Source organism: Papaver somniferum, chromosome 9, assembly GCF_003573695.1.
Source record: "Papaver somniferum cultivar HN1 chromosome 9, ASM357369v1, whole genome shotgun sequence".
NCBI classification, from domain to species: domain Eukaryota; kingdom Viridiplantae; phylum Streptophyta; class Magnoliopsida; order Ranunculales; family Papaveraceae; genus Papaver; species Papaver somniferum.
The window spans coordinates 77,490,713-77,514,039 of NC_039366.1; the positions used below are offsets into that span (position 1 = coordinate 77,490,713).

Consider the following 23,327-nt stretch of genomic DNA (forward strand, 5'->3'; position numbering starts at 1 on the left):
ATTTCTGACAAACTCAAGCAATTCAGACCTTCTCAAGCAGCTAACAAACTCCATGGCTTAACCAGCTACACATGTAATGAACCTATCCTAACATACATCTACAGAGAACAACCACCATCTTCTTCCATCTGCCATTGCTTGTAACTGTAACTGCAACTCACACCAGAGCCATTTCTCAGCTACAGATTCTTCTTTCTTCCACCAACTGTCTTCTCAAATTCACCCCAGATTCGACAACCCATTCTCTAATCTCATCACATTCCATCCCCACAATTCCATTTCAGCTTCATCAAACCACTATCACAACCTGCACTTCAATCCATAATTCACAGCACCACCACCTGCAATCAACACCTTAAACCTTCCATTACTATGAACTGATGGCAACAACATCTTCCCTGTAATCTCAGACAAGAGTTCTATTTACTCATCCATCGATCTCCTCCAGAAACCCGTGACCTGCATCTTAAATTCAATCTCAAAACCTCAGCCATAAATCCATCGCACTTCAGTTAAATCTCCGACCAACAGTAAACCCATCTATTACAGTCTCAGGCAACTGGTTCTTCCCATCCTTGACAGCTTCTATTATAACCATCAGAACCACATGAGCTCAATCATCAAATCAACTTCAAACCCAACCTTCTAATTCATCTGCTTCTTCAAATCGACCACAGTAATTTCACCATCTTCTCTAACCAAGCTTCAAACTCCACAATTCCTTCTCCTCCACAAATTCCTCTCTTAATCTTCACTGGCAAACACCAGATTCAATTTCACAACAAAGACATCTTCTAATTCCTTCTTCTGATGATGAATAACCCCAATTCAACCCTAACCTAAAACCATCAGCAAACTCAGATTGATTTCTTCAACAACAACCAAATCTCTTACAAAATTCCACCGTCAATCATTTCTTTCTCCATGTCTGAATCTCTGCTCGAAACCCAAACTCATGTCTTCATTCTGAACCTGGCTGAACCCAGACTTCAGAGTTTTAACCCCTTGGCTCGCTGGCAGCAGCAGGTATAGGGTACTGGTCTTGATGTTGTTGAGAAAACAAAGGGCTAAATGACCCTCGAACTAGTTTCTTTCTATGTTATAGAACTGGGATGGCTATTGACACCCATGACTTTTGATAAGGGCCATCTCTACTCAACTGTCAGTCTCGAAACATTGACAGTGTAGTTTCCTGCATAATTCTTGTTCTTAACGCCTTGGAGAGCTGTGTGCTTGCTAGATTCGAGTCCACAAATATCCAATGTTGCCAATTGATGCCATAAGCCGCCATTTCTTCTTCTTTTGCTCCGAATGACTCCAAAGTACCTAAAAACTCAAAAGCAAACATAAGATACATAATTTACATGAAAACTCGCAAAGAAAGTATAAACAATAGATAAATATCAAGGTGTTTTAAACACCTATCATTCTCTTATGACATAAGGGCCACTCAAATTAGATCAAAGTACTGACGAGATCTTTAAAACTGTTTTTAGATCTAAAGACAGTTTGTGATCATCCATTATTAACAGACTCCATTCTGTGTGTGATCGATCATTAGTGGATTCAAGTTTGTAGTGTGCAGGTACATAAGAAGGAAATTGAAGATTCAGAGAACTATAATATTTTTCTTATTGGTTTTCGTATCTCGTGATTTGTGCACACATCTTGATCGTCTGGGATCCGACTTAGATCCGATTTATCTTTGATATATTTGACCATAAAGTCGAATAGATCGGAAAATATCATTTAGTGGTATTCTTCAATGAAAAAGCGGGGGTCTAACAACCACACCCAATATTTCGCTTAGCAATCTGTATGGACTAACTCCAATATACTTTCAAGAGAATCAACTAGACAAGCAGACTCAATCTTAAGAAAAGTACATCCAAGAGTTATATCTCTATTTCTCAATTCAATCTGCAATCAAACAAATAGGAATTTGCGAGCCCGATTGAATATAAGAAATAACTTGGACGGTACCAAAAACCAATATCCAAGTGTCAATCAATATAATCAACAAGCAAAGGTTGGATTCACAATTTATTGAACTTACGCATAACCTATGATATTTTAATTATATAAACAAATATAATGTGGAAAAGAAATAACACAGACACCAGAAATTTTGTTAACGACGAAACCGCAAATGCAGAAAAACCCCGGGACCTAGTCCAGATTTGAACACCACACTGTATTAAGCCGCTACAGACACTAGCCTACTCCAAGTTAACTTCGGACTGTAATGTAGTTGATCCCTAACCAATCTCACACTGATCAAGGTACAATCGCGTTCCTTACACCTTTAGAATAATGCCGGATTCTGCGCGCTTGATTCCCTTAGCTGATCTCACCCACAACTAAGAGTTGTTACGACCCAAAGTCGAAAACTTGATAAACCAATCCGTCTCACACAGAAAATTCTACTGAATAGATGAATCTGTCTCCCACAGATATACATATGAGCTTTGTTTCGTCTTTTGATAAATTAAGGTGAACAAGAACCAATTGATATACAAGTCTTATATTCCCGAAGAACAACCTAGAAATATCAATCAACTCACAATAATCTTAACCGTATGGTAGCGAAACAAGATATTGTGAAATCATAAACGATGAGACGAAGATGTTTGTGACTACTTTTTATCTTGCCTATCGGAAATTAAATCTCGGGCAAATCTTAGAGAATATAGTACTCAACACGATAGAAAACAGCAAGATCAGAAAATGCAACTACAGAGAAAATATTTGGGCCTGGCTTCACAATCCCAAAGAAGTCTTTAAGTCGTTAACCTACAGGGTTTTGGAAAAACCTAAGGTGAATCGACTCTAGTCGCAACTAATATCACACAGGAGGTGTGGGGATTAGGTTTTCCAGTTGCTAGAGTTCTCTCTTATATAGTCTTCAAATCAAGTTTTGCAATCAATATTACCTGGGTAGCAAAGCATTCGATATTCACCGTTAGATGAAAACCTGATTAGACTCAAGCTAATATCTTTCAACCGTTAGATCGAACTTAGCTTGTTACACACAAATGAAAAGTGACTTCATTTAGATATGAGTAGCCGTACCTAACCGTGTGCACCTTTGTTGGTTCAACAATAGTTAACCGAAGTTAGACATATGAACACTTTCATATCAACCTTATTCATCTTAACCATAACTAGTTCAAATGACTCAAATGAAACTAGTTCTAGAGTCGTTCAATTGTTTATATTCTCATAGAAGTATACAAGACATAATTGAAGCAAAATCGATTTTGATTCACTCGAATCAATTCATGAAAATTATAACCACGGTTTGCAAAAGATTGCATTCCTTATTATACAAATGTATTAGTTCATGAACAAACCGATTTTAAAACATAACCTACTCAAGTATGCAAACGGGTACGCATACCTAAGTGGCCGGACTAAGTTTGGGTTCGCCAGTATGCGAACGGGTACGCATACTTCCAAACTCGGTTGAATTTCCGAAACTTGAAACTCACGCCAGTACGCATACCGGTATGCATACTAAGTTCCCGGACTTTCATTAACTAACCAGTACGCATACGGGTATGCATACTATGGTTCCCGGACTTGGAATAACTTGCAACAGTTAGGATACAAGTACGCATACTATGCTATATCCAATCATAGTTAATTTATCTAAACTCCCATTTCAATCATTGAAACATTCTTGGAAGACGACAATAGCTGTCTCACACAAACTATTAGCTTCAAAGCAATTTTCAAGTGATCGAATGATCAATACGAAACATTTCGAGTCTATATCAAATGAATGTCTCACACAAATCATGTAAGATGTTACAAGGCGATTTTCACATGATCGTCTTTTGACTTTCGTCAAGAATATAAGATGAACTTGGTTAAAGCGAAAGCTTACTAACACATATTTCGAGAACTATGTAAGCGAGTTAAACTCAGCTCGAAATATCAAATGTGTATAATCGAAGTCTATATAGCTATACGACTTTTGTCTCAAATAGGAGATATAGTAGATAAACTTTTGACTAATAGATGAGTTCAAGTCTCCACATACCTTTTGTTGATGAAGTTCCACAATCTCCCCTTAGTAGTTCTTCGTCTTCAATCGATGAACGCCGTGAAGTCTAATGCTCAACTACACATTCTATCCTAATACGAGACTTAGCTATAAGTAGACTAGAAATCAAGACTTATAGTTTCGACAACTAAACTTGACAAACAAGCTTGCGATTTCGACCGAGCAGTGCTCTAACATTCAATATCTGAATCTGATAGTTGTGAATCCCGAATCTAAGTTACCGAATAAGATTGATCTTAGCTGACAAAGGAGTTTACTTGTTTAAACGGAAGAGCCTTTGTCAAACTCAACGAGTCTTTTTTATCAAAATATTATTGGAGTAGTTACCAAACAACTTTGTTCCTTTATTTTTTGGAATGCGATTAAAAGGAGTTGAATGCTTAAGACTTTACATAGGTGAACCAACTCAAGATAGTTATTTTCTGTCTTGGGATTCACATACGTGACGAAACTGTCGTAGACGCAGTGATACTGAGGGAACTAAGTAACTAGGGGTAGATTACTTGGTTTCAACTATACGAAGGTGGCTTTGTATAACGGCTTAATTTTGAGAGTATTCAAAACTGGACTAGGTCCCGAGATTTTTCTACATTTACGATTTTCTCGTTAATAAAATCTTGTTGTGTCATTTACTTTTACTTTCCGCAATTATAATTATTTTATTTTAATTAAAAGTATTTACACTAGTACGTTAAATCCTAATTACTTGATATTGATCATATAGTAGATCCGTTTTGGACCGTAACTATTATCAAGTGAATACCTTGTTGTTGTATTGTCTCTACTTTGTACATAGATGATCACTCTTGGTATCGGACTTATAGGTTGAAACAAAAAACCGTGGTGTATTTGGGTACCCTCTTAATTTCAATTGGTATCAGAGCGAGCAAACACAAAAAGATCTAACAATCTGTGTTTGGTGCAATCCAACCTATAATATTTGAATCCATGACTGATTCAGTTAACGTACCACAAGATTTTGATATATTGTATTCACGATATATAATTTACAGAAAACCTATTTGTTTTCAAATCCTGATGAACAACTCAACATTGTTAATTCATTCATTAAACACAACTTAGGGAATATTAACCATAATTAGTTAATAAGAAAATAAACACCTGCGATGCACAATACGGATTCAGATGACAGTGATGAGATTAAATTTTTTTATATAGCTTGCTGAAAAATGTAATCTAAGAGATAAAGTATATTATCCATTTGTCAAGAAGTTTATCACATATACCTTGATAAAACCCATGACTCATGAAAAACTGTGCTTCAAGAAACTCTTGAAATTCATGAATATTTTGACAGAATGATAATCCCATCTATCTCAACAAGTCAATTTCAAGATGAGCCTACTCGTATGTCTCTTCTTGAGTCTGAAACTGAGAATTCCGACAATTGTCCTAATGTCATAAATGTTTTATTAGTCAAGACATCCACGTGTAATACAAGGGTGTGTGATCCTAGTATCCAGGATTTCTTGACTAATATATGACATCTTGATGCAAACAGCCTAACCACCTGCAAGAATCAAAATAGTTTTGTTTCAAAACGTAATCGATGACTGATACTCAGTTAATAATAATTGTTTGCAACAGCAGTGAAAAGGATTATTTATCTAAAAAGGACAAAGATCAACTTGAATGGAAACAAACTAATGATGTCAGACCATTTAGTTTTGTTACTGATCACTTGTCTGATTCAAGATCAAGGAAACAATCTCATCAAAAGATGTCATCATATTCCAAGAAAAACAGGGTCAATCTAAGAATACTGCTCGATCCACGACTCAAAGGGTTTCAAATCACTCTTACAACTCTATTCCCTTTCGAATAGAATTATCTGTTAAATCAGATTCATCAAGTTGTAATCTACTGGATTGTGAAATATATTCTAGTACAGTATGATTGGAAAAAGAATGCTCGGAAACATTAATCTTCGATGTAAATATATTTTTGCAGCTGATGAGCCGTTTGGAAATGTTTCGATTGTGCTTGTTTGAACACCTTTTTGCTTTATAATTTCGCTTTAAAAATTTACAAGTCATTATGGCAGAACTAAATTGTGAGTACAAAATTTAGTTTTGCGTCAATTTTTTCGGTCGGACGTCCCACCGTGGCAGCGGCCATCTAGTATTATGTCTTTGACTTGTATATAAAATCAAACATTAATTTTTATATTTTTAATCTAATCATAGATTCTCAGTCTTATGCTTTGTTGCTCGAGCAAGTTGCAAGTTGGGTAGTTTATTGTGAAATGAGATATTTTTAATTCGATGTAGAACTGGCATTAATATAACAACTAATACATGAACTAGTTAAATATAAATATAGGTGGCATATTGGTGCATAATTCTTTAATATTTTGGTAATGCATCAATCAATAAGAACAAAGACTATGGGATAGACTATTTTAGAGTCTTTTCCTTTCAAAATGAAAGAGAGTCTAGTCGAAGGAGTGGAAAATCTACCGTGGGGCAGAGGGGTGGTAGTCTATACGGCTAACAATCAGCCGTTTGGTAGAAAAAAAGAAAGCCAAATCGGACGGCATACTGTAAGCCGTTTGAACAGTACTTTAGTCAAATTTTTCTCTCTGTGTTTTGCAATAATTCTATCTGACTATCTCACTAGAATTTATGTATATGCTTGGCTTTGTGTGGATCATGTCAGTGAAAGTTGTTTCGTGCTTATGTCAGAAGATAAGATCTATAGTGAGTTCATGTTTGTTTGTGTAAATATTTTTGAAGTTGTACAAAACGGCTAATTATTTGCCGTGAGAATATAAGACATGCTAATACGGCAAATTGTGGCCCGTCTGTTTTCATTTCAAACATAATACGGCTAACAATCCGCCTTTTTTCTTCAGTTTTTTTCATACGGCTAATAAACTGCCGTGTAGTAAAAGACTTTCACTCACTCTTTCAATTGAAAGAGACATTGATTGAGTTTGGATTGAAAGGGGGTTCCCCTCTATCCATAATAGGACCAAATTTGATTAATTTTGATCAACTCTTTCATTTTGAAAGAGACTCTTAACCCCCATAACCCTTGCTCTAATCAGATGACCCCTCCGTTCGTTTAGATCTTTCAATAATGTGACAATGCTTGCAAGAAGTTTTATATGTTATTCTTTATAGTACAGAATTTATCAATTTAATTAGGTGTTTCTTTATTGTATATAAACCTTTTTTTTTTTTACAACAACATATTTATCAATTCATTCATTCGAATAAAAATAGTGATTACATGTTCTCTTACAAAAATATTAAAAACATCAAAATAAAAGATAATCAAGACCCTACAAATAAGGACATCAACTATAAGTAGAGAAAGAGCGACAAACCGCAAAGATATCCAATTTATTTTTATGTATAAGGGAGAAATGATGGTATATCCGGATGTAATTTCCGACCATTTAATCCGATTGTATTCTTCTTCGATAAGAGATGCTCAAAAAACAAATGAGTAATTTGCCCATAAACTTGTCGATCCACACGAATACGGATACTGATTGAAAGCGATGTTGTGATGAATTGTCAGTATTTTTTAATCGAGAATAGCAAGTCACGAACCAGCCATTAAAATCTAAAGAACTCGCCCAAAAACGAAGAAGAAAAATCACCCAAAACGGCGAAGAAATATGTCAAAAGACACCAATAATGATGTAAAAACATCTTATTCAATTACCTACTACCAAAAACTTGAAAAAAAAAAAAAAATCCTTGCTCAGATTTGGTCCATATTATGATACCCATATTATGCATTTTTTTTCCCGTAACCTTAGGAGAGGCGATAATCTTCATCGGTTTCCATGGCGGAGGATCTCCTGTCTTGTCCGGTTCCTAATTCTCACGAGAATATTCCATGGTTGACTGGCGTGCTTATTTTTTCGGAATATGCTCATTGAGTTTCAGGTAGTTACTTCTGTTTAGATATTGTTTGTTTGATGCCAAATGTCGTCTATTCGGATGTTGTTTGCTTGTTGCGACGTGTCGGATATTTGGAGGCGTTGCGTTTGTTCGGGTGTTTTGGGATAGATTCGGGGTGTTGGCTATTCGTCCGCGTTGCGTGTTTAGATAATACGAGAGAAATACGTCTTTTGCATTTTGTGTACTATAAATAGTCGTTTCATTTTCAGTAGTCTTCATTATATTGTTGTAGTACTATACCTGCTAATTTTTAATAGATATTCTTGATCTTTATGAGGTGGCTTGTTCTTTTGACGGCTGCGCATCTTCATCTTCTTATAAGTATGGCATTTTATTTTTTGTGGTGCTTCTACTTGTATAGGTGCTAATTTTTGCTTTGGTTTTCGTTTTGGGTGAGCTACTAAAGTCTCCCCCTTCATATCATTCGAGTATTGGCACTTTCAAAGAAAGATATTGATTTGATTATTCGGGAATGTAAATAGAAAGCTGGGGGATGTTGTTATTTCTACGTCTTTTGCTACGGACAGGCTTTATTTCATGGCGGAGTCTTATGCTGACGCTGGTGGTTTGTCTTTTCCGAGATAGAATATTGAGGGTCCGTACTGTCTTTATGCCTGCGTTGCTTTGGTGAAGGAATAGAGTATATATTAAGGTGGTGCGGAAGTGTCACGCTGCCTTCGTTAGTGGTGCACAACGGTACGTCGGTGGCGGTTTTGGCCAACACCGAACATCGGACGGATGGAGGCGGTTTAGAAATTTTCAAAACTGCCATTGACTATCCATAGAATCGGTTCGCTATTTAACCGCCTTGAGTGGGGTTGTTTTATTGCAGTTTTTCATCGGTTTATTAAGCGATGACAAACTGTAAGTAAAAAACACAAAAATTGGTTAAAAAGATCAAAATCAACAATTCCTAAATGAAATGGACAATTAGATTTTGATACTGTTTAAATGGACAAAAATGTAAAAATAGGCAGGATGTAACCAGTTTCATCGTGCCCATTTTCAAATATTTTTTCTTATTTTTAATTTACACAGGATGTATCCAGTTTCATCCTTGCTATTTTTTAAATTTAAGCTAGGATGAATCCAGTTTCATCCTTGCTATTTTTTTTTTGGCCATTTCACCCAAACTATTTTTTACTCGTCCATTTGAACTGTGATTTAAAAATATTTGGACAAATGACCCATTTTCCGAGTAAAAAATGGGTCTGTAGATAAAAAAAACGGGCCAGAAACTTGTAGCACTTGTTTTCATTATCAAAGTGCTTTCATTCCAATAGCACAAGCAAAAATCTAAGTGATTGTAGAACTATAAATTTAACATTTGCAGTTCTAACATTTAACTCGAGAAAAAAAACACATACATAAACTCTTTTGGTAAAAATTATGTACAACTTGTAAAGCTAGTCTGAAACATGGCTTCCCTTTACCATTCTTCGAGTGATCAATTAGTTCACAAAAAATCCACATATAATTTCTTAAGAAAAACATACATAACTTCTCGAATTTTGCATTACAAACATCTTATAAATATTCAAGTTTCATTTTATCCTTGTACGACATTTTGTTATTCTTTATGAGCTCAATCATATACCATAAAACAAACCTGGATCCTAAAATTAACAACAAAAAAAAGAAAGCAAACCAATACATAAATAGATCACAACAAGTCAGTATCACCATTATAATTCCTAATTTAAATTTTTTATAAATAAAAATACATAGGGTTTAAACTTTATGAAAACCCACAATTAAAACAAAATCAAGCTATTCAAATCAAAAATAGAAGTAAAGGAATAAAAGTAATCAAAATCAAAACATTATATTTACCTTATTGTTGGTAAATCAGTTGATTCTTCAACTATTAATTCTTCAATTGGTATGATTGGAGGAAAGAGAAGCAAAAAAAAAAAGAATAATAATAATAAGAAGAAGAAAAATAAAAAGAAAAAAATTAAGAAAAAGCAAAAGAAAGTGGTGGGGATGCTCTTGTCGACGGAAGTGGTGGTGATGCGACCTGTGCCTCTGTTGCTTGTGTTGGTGAGGCGGTCTGAGTTGTGATATGGAGAAAGAGATGAAGTCCCAACGTGTTTTTCCATTAGGATTTAAGTTAGTGTTATATAAATTGGGGAATGCCACTTCGAATCCTATTTTCCTCAGTCACTAAATCGTGCGACTACTCAGTCACTAAATCGGATTGACTCACCATCTCTCTTTTCGAATTTTCCTCATCTGATCTTGTTTTTCTCCCTCTGCATGTTCTAATTACAACCTCTTTAACTACCGGCTTATTTTAATGGTTAATCTAATGAACCTTTTCTTTCTTTTCAACTAGGTACTGGTCTTGGTGCGGAAGAATTGCCTGAGGATTGGAGTGGTTTTTCCTAATTTTCTTGCAATCTATTCAAAATGGCTCCTATGGCTCTCCCCTCGATTACAACATGGCACGCGTGTTTTTCTTTATCACCCTTTTGGTTTAAATACTTGCAGATTATATTAATCATCTTTGGTATCATCTACCCGTGGTATTGCTTTAGGGTTTCGATGCAAACCAGCAGTGTTTCAATTAATCAAAACATTATTTTATGGTCATGTAAGAACTCTACTTACATTCACAACCCAAACCAGAGGCAAAAGCTTATTAATGTTGGTTTTTCACCTCGTTCTTTCCTCCCTTTTAGTATCTTATTCCCTATGTTTTTTCTTCATGGACAACGAGCTTACTCTAGTCCAAAAGAAAATGGAAGGTACTTCGATAACTGAAAGATTGAGAGCTTTAAGGGAACCACAGATATCAACAGAGGATCTTTTACAGGGAGCTGAGCAATTTAAGTATAGTTTTTTAAGCAAGCTTTACAGCTCAAAGTCATATTCTGTTAGTGAAATTGATAAAGAGTTAAAAAAGCTCTGGCCGAAAAGCAAAGACATCTTTATCAAAAGAGAAGAAAATGACTGCTTCCTTGTAAAGTTTCACACAGCTGAGGAGTATGATATTTTTATTAAGTTCAAACCCTGGTTTCTAGAAGGTGACTTGTTTGCACTTGAGCCTTGGAACCCAAAGTTTCCAAAAAGTCTAGTGGATTTAACTAAACTTCTGTTGTGGATTCGTTTATACAACTTGCAACCTGGATTTGCTTACCCAAACATAGTTAGAAGCATTGTTTCTCCAATGGGTGATGTGAAAGAACTTGATCCACCAGACTGTATTTTTGCAAAAGGTAAAGTTCAAAAAGCTTTGGTGTTGTTGGATGTTAGAGATCCTCTTAGAAGGGGCTTCTGGGTTAAGAATGCTGTGGATGAGGATGTATGGATAAGATTGTTCTATGAAAAACAACCTTTTAATATGTGTGGTTTCTGCTACACCATTGATCATAAGGAGACGGAGTGTGAGATCATTGCATCCTATTTGCTTCAGCAGCAACGAGGACATCTATCATCAGTTTCAATACTTGATCCCCCTTCTTGGACAAACCCGGATAACAGATCAAAAAGACATGCAAATGTGGATCCGCATGGTACCTCTTCTGCTTCTACTAATAAGACAGATCTGACTCAATTAGTGGAAATCAAGGTTTGAGTGGAGATCAGACTATGATGATTACCTCCTCAAGCATGCATGCAGATCCAACAAACATTCCAGCGGTGCAATTTAATGTGGAGTTGTCAAAGGATGTGGTTATTCTACAGGAACATGATGCAGACAACAACCTCAGAAATATTTCTTTGTCTTCTTCTCCTTCAGTAACGGTGGTTGGCTGCAACTCTCAAGGTATGTTAGAGGTTTTTACTAATACTGCCAAACAGACAAACCGTTTAGGATGTAGACAGGACAAGAGAATCAGACTTGAGGAAGGTGGTCCAAGTAATTCTAAAAATGATTTTAAACATATGGATCACAATATTGGGAACAATAACTTATTAGGAGGTCTGTCTGAAACTGAAATTGAACTGAATATGACTGCATTTAATACATCTATGGGTAAGATGGATGGATACGGGTCAAATTTGGAGCTCTTAAAAGCATATCTGGCTATGGGTGAACTAGACGTCTCCTTGGATGATTACAATTCTAGTAATCTAGACCCAGATGCTTGTTTACAAGAGCAGTTTTTAAAGGAACCTTTGCAACAGTTGATCAAGCACTTTGAAGGAAATCTGCATGCTAGTCACTCAACTATCCATAATATGGAGGGACCAGGAAATGAATGTGTTAGTCTAGATATATTGTCTCCATCACCTGATTCACATCCTTCTTTCGGTGGAACTGTTTCAGAGCAAAACCACTCAAAAAGACTCAAGGCAACTTCTACAAGCACCGATGACCAGGTACATATCTCAATTAGTAACTTCTTTTCATTTACTCACTCTAATTGGTTTCAGTATAATTTCTATTCATCGTCTAATTTTCAAGTCAGTTTTCAAGTTCACAAAATGAAAATAATGTCATGGAATGTCCAAGGGTTAGGAGGGAAAGAAACTAGAGATCACTTGAAAGACATTGCAAGATTGCATGACCCAGATATCATTTTTCTCATGGAAACTAAATGTGTTGAATCAAAGGCAAAAGTTCTAACTCAATTTCTTCAATACCCAAATTCTCATTTTGTTAGCTCAATTGGAATGTCAGAGGGTCTGACAGTTCTATGGAAAGATGGTTTCCCATGTGATATCATTTGTAGTAAGGATAATATGGTACATATTATTCTAACAACAGATGCTTCCAAACAAGAATGGCTTCTTTCTTGTGTTTATGGTTCTACCTAGTGGGAGTTGAAAAAACAACAATGGGAATTCTTGGAAGATCTCAGTGAAAATGTTTTTCAATCCTGGATAGTTCTAGGGGATCTTAATGTGCATATCTCAAAAGAGGATGCCTCTACCAGCCTCGCTAGTTTAGACAATTGGATCTGTCAAATTATTAACAATGCAGGGCTTATGGATTTGGGTTTCACAGGTTCCAAACATACATGGACAAATAAAACTAATGGGAAGGGACATAAGAGAGCTAGAATTGATTTGGCTTTGCACAATTCAAATTGAATAAGAGATTATCCAGATTCTAGGCTGTTTCATCTTCCCTTTCTAGGATCAGATCACTGTCCATTGTTATTACTTACAGAGTCAAAATCGGTAAAACATAGGAATGTTTCGAAATTTCAGAGATGCTGGTTTATGGATCAAAATGTTATGGGTGTTGTTACTAGTGCGTTGAACCAATCTACTGATCTAAACCTTGATCAAAAACTCAATAAAACTAGAACACAACTGTCTGAATGGAATAGAGAATCTTTTGGTAGGATTGATTTTCATGTCAGACATTTGAAGGATCAACTTGCTACACTCCAATCACAACCATATAGTGATGATATATCTATGAAGATACATCATACTATCTTACGGTTAAATCATTGGAAAAAGGTTGAAGCAGATTTCTGGCATCAAAAATCGGGAGACAAGTGGTTCAAGGATGCGGATAACAATACAACCTATTTTCATACATTAGCCAATAAAAGGAATTCTAGAAACCGTATCACAACTCTTAGGGATGAAAATGGAAATTGGTTTCACTCACACACGGATCTCCAAAACCTCCTTACCAATCGTTTCTCTACTATAGCAAAAACCACTAGGCCAACATTTTCAGAAAACACTTTTGACATCATTAAGCCAATCATTACCCAACAAGAAAACAATGCTTTAACTGTTTTTCCTTCAGAAGAGGAGATCATTAGTGTTTTACGTAGTATGCCACCTTGTAATGCACCCGGTTCAGACGGCTTCCAAGCAAGGTTTTATTTAACCCATTGGGATATAGTTCGTAATGACGTACTGCATCTCATACAAAATTTCTTCTTAACCAAGGAAATGCCCTCCTCTATAAATAGTACAGTTACCTGCCTCATCCCAAAAACAAAAATCCCTCTACACCGAATGATTACGGACCAATTGGTCTCTGTAATATCACTTACAAAATTATATCAAAGCTAATAGTCACTAGGATGAAGCCATTAATGGAAAAGCTAATTTCTCCAACTCAGGCAGCTTTCGTTCCAAAAATATACATAAATGACAATATTGTTATGGCACATGAGTTGATTCACACAATGAAAAAATCGAAAAGAAAGCAGGGATTAGTGGCACTTAAGCTAGATATGTCAAAAGCGTGTGATAGGGTGGAGTGGGAGTTTTTAATAAAAATGATGTTGTCACTGGGTTTCTCTGAGGATTGGTGCAGCATCATATATCAGTGCATCTCAACTACATCTATTTCTATACGTTTAAATGGCAATATCTCCAGTCCATATTATCCTTCTCGTGGATTGAGGCAAGGGGATCCGCTATCCCCGTATCTCTTCATTATCACAATGGAATATCTTTCGAGATCCCTAGCTTTAGGAGAAAGCAGGAATTTGCTATCAGGGATTCAGGTAGCAAAAAATTCGCTTTCAATTAATCATCTTTTATTTGCAGATGACTGCATTCTTTTCTTCCAGGGAGACAAATGTAGTATTGAAAATGTTAAGTTATGCTTGGAAAATTTCAGTAAGATCTCAGGTCAACTGATTAATTTTTCAAAATCTGCTGCTTACGTCACGGGTGATCTTTCTCATGAAGATAAGTTGAAACTCACTCATGATCTAGGAGTCAAGCAACTTTGCACTTCAGATATACCTTGGTTTACCAATTCTTTTGGGCAAATCAAAGAACCAATCTTTCAGTGCAATTAAAAGTTCTTATGAGAACAGACTTCAAGGCTGGTGCTCGAAAACTCTTAATCAAGCAGCTCGGTCCACTCTAGTTAAGTCAGTGTTAAACTCTCTACCAACACACTATATGAGCCATTTCAGAATTCCCAAAAACATGATGAAAAAAATGGATACGTCTCAAAGAGTGTTTTGGTGGGGGCATAAAACTAACAGAGGTTTAAACCTTATTGCTTGGAAGTCTTTATGCATTGACAAAAAGGAAGGAGGTCTCGCATTTAGGAATCTTGAGCAATTTAACCTGGCTCTTCTCATCAAACTAGCGTGGAGATTATGTACAGAGGAAGGAGAACAGTGGGTAAAACTCATGAAGGCAAAATACTCCCCATATGGCAGTTTCCTTCATCTGCAAGATAATCCATCCAACACCTCATGGATTTGGAAAGGTATACAAGAAGGACTTCAGTATGTCAGAAAATTTCACCGTTGGGATGTTAGCAAAGGAGATAAAATATTAGTTTAGTATGATAAATGGGTATTAGGACTTGATTCACCACCCACTCCAAAGGATACTTTCAGAGAACCAGCAAGAATAATTTATGTAGCTGACTTGTTCCTAGACAACCCTAGAAGATGGAATGAACAACTAATTAAAAACTTGTTCGAGGATGATACTGTAAGATTAATTTTGGAAATGCATGTGTCTCAACAAGGGAATGATAGGCTCATCTGGGAACCGAGTAGGAATGGACAATTTTCGGTAAAATCTACATACATAGCTTTATCAAATTCATACCAACCAGGAAACCACACAGTTACTTTTAACTGGAATGAAGTTTAAAAATCTGCAGCACCTCACAAAGTGAAATTATTTATCTGGAAGTGTCTAAAAGGAATACTTACAACTAAGGAGATCCTCAGTAGGTACAAACCATCAATAAATAAGCTTTGTCCGAGATGCTCTCAAGCAGAGGAAACCTTACAACATCTCTTAATTGACTGTGATTGGTCTAGAAGTATCTGGTTATCTATGAATATAAATGTTTCTGTCCTTCAACAGCAAAGGATTAAGGTGGCTGACTGGATATCAACTTGGTTTCAGTCAACAGTCGATTCTAGCTCCAAGTCAGATAAACAAGCTGTCTTAAAATGCATGCTAACTGCTTGGTTTATATGGAAGAATAGGTGCTCTAAGCTCTTTCAAAACAGAGACCAAAACATCCTTAGCACATCTCACTCAATAAATTTCATGCTCAAGCAATGTCAGATTACAACTCCTCAAAGACGAAATAATAAGCAAGTTTGGCAACTACCGCTACAAAATGAAGTTAAAATAAATATGGTTGCTGCCTTTGATTACAATACCAAAACAATTGGGCTTGGTTTACTAATTCGTGATTATACAGGTTTCTGCCAAGGAATCAGGTGCAAGTTCATCAATGGAGGAGTAGACTCTGAACAGGCGGAATGTCTAGCCCTGAAAGAATCCATACTATTTGCTAGACAACGCAACTTGAGGAATGTGGTGCTGGAATCAGATAATCTTAATGTAGTTAATGCAGTCAAGAATGCCAATAGCTCGGTTCACTGGAGGAACCAAGTTCATGTAGATGAAATAAAGAATTTGCTTATCTCCTTTCCTTGTTTTAAACTAAACTATGCTAATAGGACAGCTAACAATGTTGCCCATGTTATTGCCAAAACAGCTAGATCAAACAGGCTATATTTAGACTACTTTGTTAACTTCCCTAAAAATATTAATCTTGCTATATGGGAAGATAAGCAAGCATGTCAATCTAAGTTATGTAGTATTGCAAGTTAAGTAATAGAAGTTGGTTTCGCATTAAAAAAAAAGTTAGTGTTATATATATATTTGTGTTATATACGCGACTAAGATTTAAATAGATCGACGACTCACATGCATCAGTTTGTAAGCGTTCGATTTGGTCGGCATATGCCCTATAACTGTTGGGAGACTGCTGCGAACCGATATCAGCAGTTACTCAAAATTTTAAACTGTCACCGACCATTGTATCAACGGTTCTTTTGCGGTTCAATGCGTTTTTATCATTTTACAAAACTGGTTTTTGGTATTATGCGATTTCTATGTAGCCCAAATACTCATTATTTGTGAAAGAATTCCTTATAGATTTTTCTTACGTCATTTTTTCATTACAGAAGTGTTTCAGTTGGGCGTCTTTGGGTATTTCGAATTAACGTTGTCTTTCAGAGTTCAACAGATAGTTGTTGCTGGCATCAGAATCCTACTGAGACAATACGGCGAAGTAGTTGATAACCAGAATCCTTATTACTCTCATTATTTGTTTTGTCGTATTTTAATTTTCTAGTAAAAAATGTTACTCAACCTACTTTGTATGATCCAAAGTTTCGTTTTTTTGGTGGGAACCCCTTACTATTTTTTATGGGAATTATTTCCAAATATGAAACTATCTCATTTTATTTTTTTGAGAAATATTTTGCAAAACATTTCTCGCAATCAGGTTACGCTATAAATTTTTTACGAATATCTATTCCTAGGGATAGACTATGACTAGGACGGAGTCGCCTTAAAATATGTGCATTTTCAAAAGCACCTATGGTGCAGCCTTATAAAAATTATGTGCATATGTGATTAGCGAGTGCAGATGAGACTGACGAGCATAAGCATAACTTATGAATGTGAATTATATTGTTACTCTAGTTCTTTTTGACCTTTCATGTTGCTTTGTTTTTAAATGTGGAGAGGTGTTGCATTGAGTGGACCGTAATGATTCTGCTTATATTTGTTGGTATCCGGCTATTGCTACTGATGATAAGGTTCAGGCGTACTCCTTCTAACGTTTTAGAGCGTTTGAGATGCTGAAGTAGCTTATTGATTAATTGGTCCGCGAACCATAGTTACGCTTTCAGAGGTAACCACAACTTGCGTAACTATAGGATTAATAGTTCGCAGATCGTAGTTCAAGGATTAAAAGAAGCTAACTCATAATGGAATCGTAAAACCTAACGCTAGTTACCTCCAGTATATGAGCAACGCATGATGACTTTTGACTTTTCAATGCTATTCCAAACTGATATCTAGATCGTATACGCTTTATGGATATACCTACGCGTTTTGGGAGTGTTTATGATATTTAGAACACGATACGCGTATATTTTTTAAACGTGTTTTTCTTGCGTGACATAAATATCAGCAGAACAATTGGTAGATTTTGTTGGAAATCTTGACTAATTTATCTACATTGGTTTTAATTATGATATGTGAGTGAGTTTTTATGTATATATATATATATATTCCTATAGTGGAGGTTCCAAAACAACTTCTCTTGTCTTGACCTTACATGAATAAATGACGCATGACAGGAGTTATAAGCTACTGAAAATAGCGCAAACAAAACTTGAAAGCAGAGATGAATACCGTGGAGTATAGACTAAAAAGAATTTTTCTTATAAATAAAGAGAGCTAATATAAATCTTAAATGACAACTTTTTATCGATTGCACACGGTTGAGCCGAAAGATCTATTAGTAGACCCCAAAATGTAGTTGCTTAAAACCTAACCACTATGCTCAAATAAAGATAGATACACGACTACGCTAAAACGTAAGTAAAGATACACTAGAGAAAGAACTTGTATTTCATCGACCAATTCTTCAAGATGAGACCAATGATGAGATATTTGACATCCTTAGCTTTGAGGCTAAGGTTACATGTTTATAGTCTTGAGAAAGCACCTTCCCAATGATCCAGTGCCCCTCAAGGGAGTATGTCAGCTATGTTATATACATTCTAGAGTATCCCTAAAAGTCCTAGAGTATTTTTATACTTAGACTTGGGTAAATGCCTCTATATAGTACCCGCTTTATGAGCTTAACAGGACATACAAAATATGAAATCCACATGTTCCGTCTAATTACCCATACTAGCGATTAAAAGAGTTGGATATGGTTCCTAATCTAATTGAACTGATTTCAAGTTCGAATTTAGGTTTGGTACCTTAAAGAGTCGGGTTTGGTTCCCAAAACCGACAATAATAAAAATAAAAATAAAGGATTTTGATTCTAATTACGTCATGCAATATCGATCAAACCCGGATCAAGTTTACCCAACCACATTAAAACGATGTCAAGCTAATTTAAAGGAAAAGAAAAGAGAAATCCATCTGTGAACTTTTAATTTTTTTTGGCAGCATACATATCATTTAATATTTTAACTTATTACAAAATTAATCATAGAAAGCTTTTGATTGGTAACCTACCAACGAGTTGGGCTCCAACTCCCCTTTGAATAGTCACTCATAATCTATGAAAAATGAAACTGCCTAAGCCGCTACTAGCATCATTGCTAACTAGGCAATTCTTCAGATGCTTGAAAAAAACCAAGGTATCCTAGCCAAGTTCTCCTAAGGTAGAGAACGCCAGGAAACCTAAACCATACCCATGTGAAGCACACTTGTCCAAATATTTAGTGCGTTTCCGTGAAACCGCACTAGAAATTACCTTTCCTGGGACAAAGGAGCGAACACCATCACCGGTAAATGGAGAGACCCCTGTAACATCGATACAAACATCTTTACCATTTTCCCAGTTAAGAACAAGGATATCGGCTGGTTTTAAATCTCTGTCATCATCCGTCCGAAGGCCAAGAGAAACTTCCTCGCCCGCAGGCACATTATCTTTGTAACAAACGTCAGTGATACCGTCACGAACAAGATCATGTCTATATCCAACATCTTTAGCACAGTGAAGTGCGTGATCTCCAAAGATGTTCATAGATTTGTTACAACTTGGCATAAACTATTCTAAACAAACAGAGGGATACCAAGGCAATAGCAAAGCACAGCCCCGAATTGTCTTGGCCTGAGACACTGATTAAGCCCACTGATGGGTACAACTAGCAGATAATCTTGCGTGTGTCTAACACGGTTACACTGCCATAAGAAGGAATCTCTTGCAGACAAAGAAAATCGGTATGGGATTTGTTTCTTAACTGCATCGAAATAAGTTACTGCCAGGAAATTGGGGGGGGGGGCATTATCATCGACACAGTAAGTAGAAGGTAATCCACATACCTGGATGAAAGTCTGAAGAGCCAACTGATAGGCTGAGCCTTTTTCCATTGAGAAAGAATTACCAAGGATCACCTTTTGTACCGAAGCAGTCTGGATATGAGAAGCAAGATAATAGTAGGTACGGGTGTCAACCATGGTGTAAATTCCAAGTACACCATCTTTGATGGGCAAGGTAGCTAATCTCTGCTGTAAAGGACCAAAACCGGCACCATTCCCAGTAATCAGGAGTCTCAAATACTGAAATAACTGATCATCAAAAAGGTCAGTGGCTGGTTGTAGAGCAGCAGGATTGGTAGTCCGCATCGCAAAGTATAGCTAAGAAACACCAGTGCAATTGCGAAGTAATAACATCTCACTTTGAGAATCCTTGAGTTTTTTGATTGCATTCATTAGTTGAACACTCTTATGCTCCCTGCTCAACAACATATCACTAATAAAGCTCGAATCCAAACTCACCGGTCCACCCAAAATTTTAACACCATTAGAAGGCCTACCAATATACCACCATTGAGTTTTTTTAGTTGTATTTCTAGGATCAAGAGAAGGCCAAAAGACCTTCGTTTTCTTTATATTGAGGTGTAACCCCCTGCTCGGTCCTTCAGTTTCAATTATGCACAAGGCCTTAGCTACCTCTAGTGTATCACCGACAATTGTACCATCATCAAGGTACCAGGCGTGCAAATCAATGTTGCAACGAGAAGCAATAGTCTTCACTAAGGGGTGAAGATTCAACGCAAACAACAAGGGACCGAGAGGGTCACCTTGTTGAACATCAAGGGCAGAAGACAAAATATATTGGGCATAATAAAGCTTAGCCGGTCGTAAGTAGCAAAATTCTACCCAGCGAGAAATACCTGGACAATGGAGACGAACTTCTTTGATGAGTTGAGATCTGCTCACCATGTTGAACGCATTAGAAAAATCAATTAGCAACATTGACATTTTGTCTGAATGACCTTTCATCTCCAAAAGGCGATTTACAACATGTAAAATACCTTCCCCTCCGACAGGCACACAAACACCGAATTGGTAATCACCTAAATAAGAGGTCATGTCCTTTCCAACAGCAAAGGCAACCACTTTGGAAACCAATCTGCGCCAAACCGTACCAACTGCAATGGGCCTGAGACCACCCCCGGGCTTAAGCAACGGTGTCAAAGGTGCACTGACAATGTATTCTCCTAATTCCGCAGAGCATTTTCCAGCCAACCAAAGGTTGACAACCCCGGAAATTGAAGAAAGTAAGTCGTCTTCCACTGCTGCCACCGCTCCACTAAAAACATCAACTAAGTGTTGAGCACGTAAGCCATCACAGCCGCACGATGTTCCTTTAGGAAAGCTTTTGATAGCTCCCAAAACTGCCTTGGTACCTACCGTTATTGGGTCAGCAACAATATTATCCATAGGAAACTCGGGAGGAGATGAGGGCGGATGTTTGTCCAACAGTTCAGAGTAAGTCTTCTCATCACGTGGAGCAACACCAGACGACGATATAACTCGAATTGCTGCGGCAAAATGGCCAGAATTCATCTTCCTCTGACAAGTTATGATGTTCGCAACATCTTGCTTCTTGTCCTCTGCCTTTTTAGACCTCCCGCGAATCGTCTGTTGAAGCATTTTTTTCGCCAAGACGAAGCACCCATTAGGTTCCTTCCAAACCGTAAGGGCCTGGATAATTGCAGCAACCTATAGTCGCTTACGATTCCATGATTTCGCTTCAGCTGAGCTTCTCGGCTGGTACAGAGACAAAGTGCAAATGGGGAGAAGCAATAGTTGCAGCCATCTTGAAAGATTAGATGGGCTCAGTAAAACTTTGTCAAGACAAACCTTTAGAGCCCTCGAGACAGCGAGTCTGCACTTATGAGGTATACAAGTGACTGTGGTAAACTGCCTTTGGAACACGACGTTCAACAACTCAGTAGAAAGAATTCCTACGGCGTTATCACCATCCTCCGCAGAAACAACAACAACACTGGTAACCGCACATTCAACTTGTAAGTCGTCTGGTTTATCCAAGCCATGAATTAGAAAATCTGCCCCTTCACTGTTGAATGGTCCTGCAATGAAATCATGTACAACCTCAACACTACCCTTACAGGGTTTCTTCCACGCGTGTAAATGCATACACTTGTTGCAGATCCACATCCGTAAACTGTATAGAACCTTCTCCCAAAGAAGAAACACATTCAAATTACTGGCAGTTAAATCCTTGCAGGTGTTTCTGCTGGCTATCGAGGACAAATGCCTGTCGTGAAGGTGCTTCAGAATAAAACCCTTAGCATATCCTCTGCCATGAACTCCATCCTGACAGCCATGGATGTTCTTGAAAGGACAATGGCAATAACCATCATCTGAGCCAGCGTCTTCTGTATAGGAATACAGAGAAGAGTTCGAGTGCTGCGTGGAAGGAAGCGACGCACGGGAAGAAGCCCTAGTAACCATAGACATAGCTACATCGTAAATAGAAAATCCTACTGAGAACAACGTAAACCCTAAAAGAAAACCAAAAGCGGCAGAAAAAGAGATCAAAAAAGAAAAAAAAACGAATCAAGAGGAAAACACTGTGGGAATGAAAACAAGAGGAAAACAAAATCAGTGGAAAATCTGGTCGAAAACATGTCGAATCCGTGATTGAAATGGGTTTTCAATCACCGGAAAAAATCGCCGGAGGAAAACCATGAGTAGTAGTTGATGTCAATTAATAATTTTTAATAAGAAAAAATATACATTAATAATTTTTATTTTAATTTACATAAGAGGAGTATTTCATGAGATTTCCAAACTCTTGAGAGGAGACTCGATCGGCTGACCTCCTACTTGAGAGTCAGGCTCCTGGATCAACTGAACTAACCCCTGATAGTTCATATCATTTACTAATAATTACAACTGTGAAGCTGGCGAAAACTATATTTGGCCCGGAAGAAAAACACTTCGATAAATAGTCACAACTGCATTGTTTTTTTTCCTTCCATTTTTGAAGCATCCCAAATGCATTGTTGATTGATATCATAACACTATTTTTTTGCTAGCGATTACAGTTGAGTCAACTGAGGATGACTGAAACCTATTAGTCAACCAAACTTGACAACTTAAAAAGTTTTAACAGAGGAGAGGCTCCTCGGAAATGATAAGTCCTTTGAAACTTCTAATCGAATGCCACTTTATTCACAACTTTAGGCGACATAAAATCTACATACAGTGGGGATGTGTAAACATAAAAAAAAAAAAAGAGAGTAAGGTTGAGACATGAGAGCCCACTAAGAATATATCTTCCAAACCCAATACAAGAAAAGAGAATTGTGACTTTTTCACCAGAGATGGGTAGCCTGGTCGGGCATCATTAGACTGAAAGAAAATAAAATGTGTGAACTTCCCACTCCAATTAAAATATTAAAAAGAAATTAAAAGTAAAGTAATAAAAATGTTATTCTTTTCATAATCTTGCCAAATTAGTTTAGAGTTTGGACTCCATTATTGAAAAAATATAAAAACTAAAAAAAGTTTCTTTAGCTTTTGTTGTGTTCAGGTCGGCCATGAATTCA

At 36.8% G+C, this 23,327-nt stretch overlaps 2 protein-coding genes across 2 annotated transcripts; both read left to right on the forward strand.

Moving 5' to 3' along the window:
• Positions 1-10,750: 10,750 nt before the first annotated feature.
• On the forward strand, positions 10,751-11,587 carry LOC113312177. Its single transcript, XM_026560929.1, has one exon. The coding sequence runs from the start codon at positions 10,751-10,753 to the stop codon at positions 11,585-11,587; it is 837 nt and encodes a 278-aa protein (XP_026416714.1).
• A 3,296-nt stretch (positions 11,588-14,883) lies between these two features.
• LOC113312178 lies at positions 14,884-16,536 on the forward strand. The gene is made up of 3 exons (XM_026560930.1): positions 14,884-15,160; positions 15,257-15,474; positions 15,775-16,536. The coding sequence occupies exons 1-3, from the start codon at positions 14,884-14,886 to the stop codon at positions 16,534-16,536; spliced, it is 1,257 nt and encodes a 418-aa protein (XP_026416715.1).
• Positions 16,537-23,327: the final 6,791 nt, after the last annotated feature.